This window comes from Brassica napus, chromosome C7 (genome assembly GCF_020379485.1).
Source record: "Brassica napus cultivar Da-Ae chromosome C7, Da-Ae, whole genome shotgun sequence".
Taxonomy (NCBI): Eukaryota; Viridiplantae; Streptophyta; class Magnoliopsida; order Brassicales; family Brassicaceae; genus Brassica; species Brassica napus.
The window spans coordinates 31487926-31499988 of NC_063450.1; the positions used below are offsets into that span (position 1 = coordinate 31487926).

The 12063-nt window shown below is 32.1% G+C and overlaps 1 protein-coding gene across 2 annotated transcripts; it reads right to left on the bottom strand.

Annotated features, from left to right (window-relative positions):
* Nucleotides 1–8157: 8157 nt before the first annotated feature.
* Nucleotides 8158–9978, bottom strand: LOC106427553 (indole glucosinolate O-methyltransferase 4). Of its 2 annotated transcripts, none has more exons than XM_013868282.3 (4): nt 9407–9978; nt 8877–9187; nt 8720–8784; nt 8158–8588 (listed from the first exon to the last, which is right to left on the bottom strand). In XM_013868282.3, exons 1-4 carry the CDS (start codon nt 9874–9876, stop codon nt 8289–8291), a joined length of 1146 nt encoding a protein of 381 aa, XP_013723736.1. In that variant the 5' UTR covers nt 9877–9978; the 3' UTR covers nt 8158–8288. The 2 variants fall into 2 exon arrangements, with proteins under 2 accessions (XP_013723736.1, XP_013723737.1); XM_013868283.3 differs by having other exon boundaries at nt 8158–8604; nt 9407–9955.
* Between the last annotated feature and the right edge of the window lie 2085 nt (nt 9979–12063).

The window sequence follows — 12063 nt, forward strand, 5'->3', positions numbered from 1 at the left end:
AACCCCATGTTGCCGAGTAGTGCTTGAATAAAGGTCCATTCAACCCTATCATAAGCCTTACTCATATCCGTTTTTATTGCCATAAATTTATCCTGGCATGACTTATTAGTCCTCAGTCTATGAAACATTTCATGAGCTATGAGTATATTATCCGATATCAGTCTTCCAAGCACAAAAGCCGATTGTTTTCCGAAATAAGTGACGGAAGACACAGCTTCAATCTTTGGCATAAAAGATTTGATATAATCTCATACCCTACACTACATAACTGATTGGTCTGAGTTTTGTCATCCGTGTTGGCCTCTCTGTTTTAGGAATCAAACAAATATTTGTAATATTTATATCTTGTATCCAATTCCCCTGAGGCAAGAAATTGTTGACCATTTCTAGTATATCTTTTTTTATTATATGCCAAGAGTGTTGGAAAAAAAGAGAGCTGTCATTCCATCCGGACCCCGAGATTTTTCTGGATGCATCATGAATAGGGCTTGCCATATTTCCTCCTCCGTGGCTTGCTTGAGTAAACGCTGATTGCTGTGGTGTGATTGTAAGTGTAATCTCGTTCAAAAATATCAATCAAGTTTTAAAAATAAAAATATTTTATATAAGAAAATCTATAAACAGTTTCAAAAATTCAAGTATTTTTAATTTCTTATAATTTATAGATATTTTATTATTTATATTTTAGTATAATATTTAAAATAAAATATTTTAAAACCTGTTAATATATTTTTATTTTAAATTTACAATATAAAGTTAAAGGAAAATTTTAAATTTTAAATTTTTTATTTCTATTTTATTATTTTAAAATAATGTATTGATTTTATTTTGAAAAAACAAATATCAAAAACCAAAATCTAAAACCAAAAACTAGTTGAAACAATCAACACCTAAATAAGATTATTTCATGTTCATTTACTAAAATAATATATCTATAACGTTATTTGAGAAGTCGGTTATCTAATGTTGCACTTATGTTCATTTCTACGACGCTTAATTACATCAACACATTTAATGAATCAAATATATATAATGGTCATTATTAAAAAAAATTATTTTCTTTCAATTTTATTAATATTCCTTTTTTCTTTATATTTTTTTCCAAATAACCTATATAATAAAGAACATTTATGAAAATTTATAACAAATATATATTTTATATTATTGTGATTCATAAAACGGAAAGTTTACAAAATATCTTGATTTTAAAGTAAGGAAATAATCTTCCATTTGAAAAAAAAAAATCTTAAATGACATTTATATTTTTACAGTAATAATTTTTTTTATTTACATAAATATATTTCTCGAATTATTATAAAACATATTTAAATAACATAAACTAAGATATGTTTATTGAATATATTTTTTAACTTAAGTTTCCTTTTTATTTTTTTCCAAATAACATATATAATAAAAAAATTATTAATAAAATTCAAAATGGAAATATTTTTATAATGAAATTTCATAAAAAGGAAATTTTACAACATAATTTTGATATTAAAGTAAAGAAATAATATTACCTTTTAAAATTTACCTATTATGTTTTTAATACAACTTCGTACCAATCATCACTCTATTTTTCTAATTTTATTTTTTCAAGTCAGCATATGCCGAATTTTTTATAAAATAAAAAATATATTTTCATATCTAAGATGAAAACCAAACTAACACAATAAATAATGGGAGATTTGCCAAAAATGACTCAAAACTTGATTTTGAATACAAAAGTGTACCCCAAATTCAATCAAATGCAAAAATAACCCAAAAGCCTAGTGAAATTACAACAGCCCCCTTATGAACAAACAAAAAACATGTATTCAATTTTACCGTTATAACCCTTCATTAGAGAAGACTTCTTTGTAAGTCTTCTCTATGATGACTTCGTTGTAAGTTTTCTCGTTCAGTAGATCTTAAAAATAATTTTATAAAAAATATTTTGATGGGTAAAAAATTGAAATCATGTAATAATAAACATTTCTCAATGATGTAAATTTAGTTCATCTGAAATTAAATTAGTTTTAACATAGATGAGTGAATGTATATTGGCTCATGAGTCATTGGTTTAGGGTTTGGTAACATATGTTATAGTATTGTATGTATCTTTAAGGTTAGATTTTGAAATTTTACCTTCATTTTTTTTCTTTTTCAAATTGACTCATATCTGTTTAGTAACTATCTAATAACTTGATTTAAACATTTTCTAAGTTTTTTTTTTTAGTTTAAGAACGTGTTTTTGCATAGTTAATTGAATTTAGGGTCTGAAAGACTCATAGAAGACTTAAAAAAAAGTCTTCAGACATATTCCGCCTAAATTTTAGTAGAATTTATGGTTCCCGCCTAAATTTTAGAATAATTTATGTTTTCCGCCTAAATTAAAGTCTTCCATAAGTCTTCCAGGAGTCTTCCATAAGTCTTCCAGAGAAAGTCTTCTCATGGATTAGATCTTAAAAATAATTTAAATTTTTTATAAAAAATATTTTCATGGGTTAAAATTTGAAATCATGTAATAATAAACATTTTTCAATGATGTAAATTTAGTTTATCTGAAATTAAATTATTTTCAACATAGATGAGTGAATGTAGATTGGTTCATGAGTCATTGGTTTATGGTTTGGTAAAATATGTTATAGTATTGTTGGTATCTTTAGGGTTAGATTTGAAATCTTATCTTCATTTTTTTCCTTTTTCAAATTGACTTATATATGTTTAGTAACTATCTAATAATTTGATTTAAACACTTTCTATGTTTTTTTTTTAAGTTTAAAAGGGTTTTTTGCATAGTTATTTGATTTTAGGGTCTAGAAGACTTACATAAAACTTAAAAAGAAATCTTCCGACACATCCCACCTAAATTTAAGTAAAATTTAGGGTTCCCGCCTAAATTTTGGAATAATTTAGGTTTCTCGCCTAAATCAAAGTTTTCCATAAGTCTTCCATGAGTCTTACATAAATCTTCCATGAGTCTTCCATAAGTCTTCCAGAAGTCTTCTGGGTCGAAAATATTTAACCTAATTGGAATTTTTGTCTCCATATATAAAGAAAAGTTACACATTCTCTTTCTTCCTCTCAAATGACTGCAACAAAAATGTAATGTTTCTCACTCTAAAACTCTCCAACCTCTCTCTAATCTCTTTGAACATCAAAACACCAAACTTTATATCCATTTCTCGCTTTTTCTTATGTCTTCTCACTAATTATCTTCTTTTTGCAGTTTTTCATTACGTAATTCTCATCTTTCACTCTTTCAAAGGTATATCTCTAAATTTTGGATATGAATTTATGTGTGTGTTTATATGTTAGATTCTAAAAAGCTATAGATTCAACATAGTGTGACTGTTTTATTTATTTTGTAAGCATAAAATTTTCATTTTTGAAGTTTTTCTCTGTTTTGAAGTCATTTGAATGTTTTTGAATTTGCAGGTTTTTCCAGATTTGAGAGACTTTGAAAGACTTCTCAGAAGACTCTCAGAAGACTGTCGGAAGACTTCTCAGAAGACTTCTTAGAAAGTCTTCTAATGTATTTTATGCTAGAAGACTTCCCACGAAGTCTTCCGAAGTCTTCTGCCTAAAGTGGTATAAATTTTGGATATGCATTTTGTGTGTTTTATATATTAGATTCTAAAAATTATAGATCCAACCTAATGTGACTGTTTTTTTTATTATCTAAAAATTTATTTTTGAAGTCTCTTCTATTTTGAAGTCTTTTGAATGCTTTTGAATATGCAGATTTTGGAAGACTTCTCGGATAATTCTTGGAAGACTTTCGGAAGACTCTCGAAAGCTCTCGGAAGACTTCTTGGGAAATCTTCTAATGTATTTTATGCTAGAAGACTTCCCACGAAGTCTTCAGAAAGTCTTCCAAAGTCTTCTGCCCAAAGTGGTATAAAGAGATGATGTAAAGTGGAGTCCAAGCTTATCTATGTTGAGGAATAATATCTAGCTGTGTAATAATTTTGTTTATGGTCTTTTTATGATTTGTATGTGTAATATTTTAGATGTGAATTATTTTGTAAACTGTAAGAGATGTTAATCAAAAGAATGGTATATATGTTCATGTTTTGCCAAAAGTACTTGACTTCATTAAAGTTATTGATGCAACATACCAAAAAATATTTTAATCATTTTACTCATACATAACAAAGTACAACAACACAAAAACTTAGTAAAATTTGCTAAAACTAAGAGAGAAAACTTCTCAAGAAACCTTAGTCAAATTCACAAAAGATCAAAATTGAATTTTAAGCGAAAGTTAAAATTTTAAATCTCATGGAAGTTAAAAATTGTATCTTATGAGGAAGACAACACAAACACAGAACATCAATTTAATAAAACAAAATCATCGGAGAAGACTTCTTATGAAGTCTTCTACAAGTCTTCTATGAGGAACACTTACAGAAGACTACTTACAGAAGACTTCTCCACTTAGCTAGAAACATTATTAAACATCAATGTTTGTAACTTCATAATTATCACCAGTTAAGTTATAAATTCGACTCAGTAGTCCCAATATTGACTAATAAACAAGAATTAGCAAGAAGATATTAAAAATTCATTTTAATTTTGGATAAATTTGAAGTTTAATAAATATTTACGTAGAAGACTTCTTTTGAAGTCATCCACGGAAGATTTCAAAAGAAGTCTACTCTGTGTAGACTTCAAAAAAAGTCTTCTATTTTGGTCATTTTTGCAATTGCAAATTTACGAAGGAATACTTCTTAAGAAGTCTACTCTACAGAAGACATCTTCGAAAGTCTTCCTTTGTAAATATTGGCTTACTTTTGAAATTGAAATTATTTCTAAATTCCCAGAGAAGACTTCTTTAGAAGTCTTCTCGGATAAATAGGTTACTTTTGAATTTGACCGAAGTTAGTCATAATTTTGACTTTTTGTAGAAGACTTCTAGGGAAGTCTACCTGGAGAATACTTCTACAGAAGTCTTTTCTAAGTCTTCCGGAACTCTTCTCAATGTCGCAAGAAGTCTGCTGGGTTACTTTTGCAATTGACTATATTTGACTTTTCGAGAGAAGACTTCTTTAGAAGTCTTCCGTCGGATGACTTCTCAAGAAGTCTTCCGTCGGATGACTTCTCTAGAAGTCTTCTCTCGCGGGCAAATGTTTGACCAAAACCCATAATTAAACTCGAGAAGACTTCTAGTCTTCTCATTGATATTAAATGTTTTACTATTATTTTTCAATTGCAAAAGTAACTCACGCAGACATCTTCCGGCATTAAGAAGACTTAGGGAAGACTTTCAGAAGACTTTTGTAGAAGTTTTGTCTTCTACAAAAAGTCAAATTTCTGACCAACTTCGGTCAAATTTAAAAGTAACTTGTTTATCCGAGAAGACTTCTAAAAAAGTCTTGTTTAGAACTCTTCTCCTGGAATTTCGAAATTTTTTGTTTACAGAGGAAAGTTAGAAGACTTCTAGGGAAGTCTTCTATTAAAAACACACAAAAGGTCAATTGCAAAACTAACATATGCATTGACCAGAAGACTTCTAAAGAAGTCTTCTCGGTGAAGAAGACTTCTAAGGAAGTCTTCTTCGTCGAACAGATCTGAAAAATAAAATGTAGTTCGCGATTTCATACCTTGAACTCGTGAGATGACTTGCGTGGTTTCTCCAATCACCCAGAACTTCACCACAACAGCTACCTACTCGTTAATCACCACATAACTTGAAATCGTTGAGAGAAAGTGTAAGATATGTGGTTTGAGTGGATAAGAAATGAGAAATGATGAGAAAAAATCGAAACTTTAGGGCCTTAACACTCTCAATTTGGTAGTTCATGGTGGTTTAGGTATTGATGTCAAAGGCAAAGTTGTAAATATTTGGTGAAGATGAGGATAATAAGGTAAAAGCCTTATTTTCGAGAAAAAAAGAAAAAAAAAGTAATGGCATTTTCGTGAATAACTAGAACTTTTAGGGTTAATAGGACAAAACAAAGTTTCAAAAAAGCATAGGTTATTTTTGTATTTGACTTGAAATTTTGAGTCATTTTTGAAAGATTCCCAACAATAATTGTACTCTAATTTGAAGAAATATCCATAACACAATTCATCCTAAGTAACTGGACCAATCCTAATTTAATATCCAAAATAAAAAAATCAATAAAAAAAATAATATATATTATTTATCGTAATATATATACATATAAATTATAGAACGACTTAACATATTTAAATAAATATGAAATTCTCAAATAATATTACAGAGATATGACTATTAAATTAAGTTCTTTTGTATAATATATATATATATATATATGCATGAGATTTAAAAAAATATCACTCTTATATTCATTTATATAACTTTGAATCATTCAACACTTTAGTTTATTTTTACTATTTGATTCTTAAAACAACATATATTAAATTATACATAATCTTATGAAAGATATTTAAAAATATAAAACACGATTCAAATTAAATGTAAATAACGAAATTAATCAATTTTTAATCTATAGAACAAAAATATTATGGTTAATCAAAAAAGTAGATGTTATCCAATATATCCAATAATAACCAAACATACATGATATTATATATCCAAAATCATAAGTTTAGTAACATAGTATTATTTAAATAAATCATGCATATTAACTATAATATAAATTAAAAATATTGTAATCAAAAATAAAATATTAATAAAATATTATAATATATTTAATTTGTGAATATTTATATCTATGCAGGATTACGAGAAAATCCCCAAGTACTTAGACATGGACCATGATTTCCCAACAACAATTTTAGCATAAGACACAATGTCTACGTTGTGACTAGTCGTGATTAAATTAGAAAAGGAAATAAAAGTATTAGAGATAAACTTTCTCGATCCACTCATGTAACAAGTACATCACTTCCTTCTCCTGCAAGCAGAAGCCAAAATCCTTACTGGACAAGGCCACCATCTCAAATGTTGAAATGCAATTATGATGCTGCCTATACAATATACCACTAAGATTGGGACTACCAGATGGATCGTTCGGGATCGTTCGGGTGTTGCAGTAACTTGGGGATCTTCACCCATTGAACAAGCGAAAATGCTGAAGAAGATGAAGCTTTGGTTCTGTTGCAAGTTATTCAACACTTACGTTTCTATTGATTTGATAACATGATTATTTGAGGGTATAGTAAAGTGGTTGCTAACACCTGACTGGTGAGTCCTTTAATCATCGTATTGACGTCTGCAAACAAAAATCTGTAATATCCCGATTTGTGGTATATAAAAATATTTAAAATAATTGATTTGACTATATGTTACCAGTGTGCACATACATTTTCGATCACATATCAAGATATAACTCTAAAGTTAAGCGTGTCTGAGCTGGAGTAATGGAAGAATGAGTGATCTTTCGGGAAGTGATTCGTGATATCATGCAAGTGAAGCCAAATCACGGAGAAAGGATCAATATGGTAATTGTAGGGTAGGTAAATAAAACGTTTAAGCCTCCGAAAATTTAACGCACCGATGATGGAACTCACATGCCGAGTGAGCGGACCTGAAAGAACCATTAACTATAGACGGTCAGAGCATTGCAAAATCTATTATTGGTCTACCAAGTATCTTTCTCATCCTTCAAGCATATCTACATGGAGGCGAATAGTGTTGCTCAGAAAAAGAAAGGATCTTTCCAACAGCATTTTTTCATCTTTTATTTATTTATCCTACTTCATGGCTAACGTCGGATTATGTAAATTTTCAACTTTCATAACAGAAATTTATGTAGACAAAAACGAACTTGATTGAAATAAATATTCATATTAATTATTTTATTAAAGACGTGAGTATTAACTTATAAATTCTTAAATCCGTATTCATAGTTTTCAAAATATTTGATGTTTTATTTATAAGATTTTCTAAAAGCACAGTAAAATATCGTACCATATGTGACATTTTATTAATTCACTGTTCAAATAACAATCTCAATTACAAACATAAAGCAATAAATACTTCATCAGCAATCAGAGTCATTACACTCGGTTAATACTTAGCAATCATCACAAACTGAAAAGAAAATTGAGCAAGCCGACACCGTACTAATATTAAGCGCAATAAAGTCATTAAAATAAGCTCTAATTTTATTCCAACGATCAACGAACCGAAGACCTCACTAAACGTTAATTATAAAGATGCACAAGCTGGGAATCAACTCCTTTTGTAATCTCACAGTTTATTCATTCTCCATACAAACATACACACACACACATATATAATAACCAGGTTTTTAGCCCGTAATTTTACATTAACCAAACCAATCATTATTTTGTTTTCGTAAATTCTAAATCTATTTGTGGAATTCGATAACAGAATATGAATAGGCACGACAAATAATTTCACATTGAAGAAAACCTGAACCAAATGCTAAATTCTCGAACTGTAAAAACGATCTCTCTTTACCGCCCGAACATTGTGTTAGCATCGACATGTCCATAGCAAACACAGTCTTAGAGAAAAGGTCACCACCCTTTGGGTCAGTTGGTGTAATCATATCTACAACTATCACTTTTCCTTTTTCCGGTAGACTCTTCCAACAATTTTTTAGAAGCTTTATACAATCTTCGTCCGTCCAATCATGAAGTATCAACTATAAAAAAAGTGGACTTTAACAAAAATTATTATATAAATAATGGACTTTAACAAAACTCGAAGATGCCAAACTTACATAGGAAAAAAAGAAGATAACAAACTTTATATATATAATATATCTATACTTACTTTCATAAAGACTGCATCTCCTTTTGGAATATTTATAAACATGTCTCCAGAGACATGCTCCACTCCTATAATTAGTAAAATTAACAAAAAAAAAAGTTTAGAGAGGTAGATACTAAAACATTAGTATATAACTTTCAAAACATTAATTAGTTTGTACCTGGATAAAACGGAGCATTGGTTAAAACCTGAGGTAGGTCGAAATTAACACCCTTAATATGAGGATACTTGGAAGTGACTAGACCTAATGTAGTTCCACTTCCTCCTCCAACATCCACCAAAGTGTTTACATCTTCAAATCCTCTGTACACTTCCAGAACCTTCTTCATAATCATTGTGGAAGGTTCTGACATGGCACGATCAAACACTTTAGCAAATTGTCCATCCGAATTAATGTATTCAAAAAGTTTCATGCCATGGGCAGAGCTGAATGCATCTCTTCCTTCTAGTATCACATCTTTAAGATTTATCCTGTGAAAAATAAATAAAGTCTTCATCTGTTCATTTATGATTGGTTTATATACATATTTCGTTGTAATGAGGTTTAGATAATTTGTTATGACTGGTTTAACATAATTGACGACCAACTCGATTCAACTTTTTTCTCAATGACTAGAAAATTCTGAATATCCCAAAGGCGATATCCAAACAATGTTTTATTAATTATTTTTAGAATAGTGAAGTACGTACCAAGTCTTGAAAACTACTTCGCTATGGGTCAACATAAACAGAGAAGCGAGAGAACCAGAACCGTCATTATCTTTCAAGAAATACTTGCAAACCGGCTCGGCTGCATATACCCACTCCATCTTTCCGGTTCGACCGTTAGCGTTATTTTCAACCATACGGCACTTTAAAATTGAGTGGCTGACGAGTAAACGCAACATTCGGTCCAGCAACACTGGCGCCTCCAGGTTGGTAGGTTTGGTTGGGAGACTACGGGATATCTCAAACGGTGAGAGCCACACGCCGTTGCCTGCTGCAGCGACTGTGTCGATGACCCCAAGCTCCAAGGCAGCTTTGAGAACCATGGGGAAAGCCATGGTGTTAACTATACTCTCCGCTTGTAAGCTCACCATTTTTTCGTCGACTTCTTGCTCATCTTTGGTTAAAACCGGGTTTGCGCAAGTAGTCAGGTGCCCTTGAAGATGATTTGACATTATTTTTGTTGGTTATAAGATCTGAGAAGATAGATTGAAAGTAAAATTTCTTTGAGTGCGCGGTTGTAACGTTAATACTTATTGCCATATTATAGGGAAAAATCCAGAAGCCAAAGCTAGATATTTCGACTGTTGATTTGATGGCCAAATGACCCCACTCGACTAGTCTACGAGTGTGGCCTTGTGTTATTGTTGTGGGGATCCTTGTGATACGATCTACATACCCATTTGTGAAAGTAAATGACTCCACCCAACTACGACTAGTTTGTCCAATTAATATTTTATTGTTAGAAATATGAGAGAAGTGTTGTTGTGAAAGTTGTGTCTTTCTCATTAGTTCTCACTATCAATATATAGTGGAGGTTCCAAGGGTTTACAACAAGGAGAGTATCTACACATTTATTACATATTGACCACAAATATCTAGACTTGGTCAAAGCTCATAAATGCTCCGGTTGAATGAGTCTTCATCTTGACTAGTCTTGGACGGATGAGACAAACCGGAGACGGGTGTAGACGGACCGGATAGTCTGGTCGGATGTAAACCTCCTTGATGGTTAATGGCAATCCACATATCCATATCATGGATTTATAACACTCCCCCTTGGATGCCATAACCATATCGGGCTTGTAATGTGCTAACGTTGCCTCATTAAAACCTCTCCCGGAAAACCCAAAACCCAATGTGGTAAAAAGGGAAACCAAGGACAGGAAAAAGAGTACAACACACATTACTCCCCCTGATTTGGACATCACTGAAGGTCCTTGAGTCTTCGCATGCCAATCTGCTGCGTGAGCTTCCTGAATGTGCTGGTGGGAAGTGACTTGGTGAAGAGGTCGGCTGAGTTCTCACTTGACCGGATTTGAGTGACGCTGACCTCCTTGGCTTTCTGCAACTCATGTGTGAAGAAGAACTTGGGTAGTATATGTTTGGTTCGGTCACCTTTGATATACCCATCTTTGAGTTGAGCAATGCAGGCTGCATTATCCTCATATATGATGGTCGGACCATTGTCCTCGACCATTCCACTATCTGATCGGATGTGTTGAGTCATAGACCTCAACCATACACACTCACGACTTGCCTCATGCATGGCTAAGATTTCTGAGTGATTTGATGATGTGGCTGCTATAGTTTGTTTCATGGAACGCCATGATATTGCAGTACCACCATGAGTGAACACATATCCGGTTTGGGACCGAGCATGGTGTGGATCAGATAAGTAGCCTGCATCAGCAAAGCCTACTAAACCATCTTTGGTTTCATTGGTATAAAATAGACCCAAATCCTTAGTTCCTTGAAGGTAACGTAGGATATGTTTAATTCCATTCCAGTGCCTTTGGGTCGGACATGAACTAAAACGGGCTAGGAGACTCACGGCAAAACATATATCTGGTCTAGTGTGGCTAGCCAAATACAGTAACGCTCCTATGGCACTGAGGTAAGGCACTTCTGGACCCAGGACATTCTCATTCTCGTCCTTAGGACGAAATGGGTCAGTGTCCACTCCAAGGGACCTCACGACCATTGGGCTGGTCAATGGGTGAGCCTGGTCCATGTTAAATCTCTTGAGTACTTTTTCTGTATATGCCTTTTGATGCACAAGGATTCCTCCTTTTATGTACTCAAGTTGTAACCCCAAACAGACTTTAGTTTTACCTAGGTCTTTCATTTCAAACTCTTTCTTGAGATATTCAACTGTTTGGGCGATTTCCCCAGGGGTTCCAATGATGTTCAAATCATCAACATACACTGCTATGATAACAAATCCTTTGTTTGCAAACTTCTTTATAAAGATACATGGACTGATAGGGTCGTTCTTATAGCCAACTTTGGCAAGGTATTCGCTTAAGCGATTATACCACATTCGACCACTTTGCTTAAGTCCATATAAGGATTTGTTCAGCCTTATGCAGTGTTCTTCTCGAGAACCTTTATTAGCTTTGAGCTCAACACCCTCTGGTAATCTCATATATATTTCGTTATCCAGTGGACCATAAAGGTATGCGGTTACAACATCCATTAACCGCATATCCAAATTTTCTTTGATGGCCAGACTTATTAAAAATCGAAATGTAGTTGCATCCACCACAGGGGAGTATGTCTCCTCATAATCGATGCCTGGTATTTGTGAGAATCCTTGTGCAACAAGCCGTGCTTTGTATCTTACAATTTCACCATGTTCA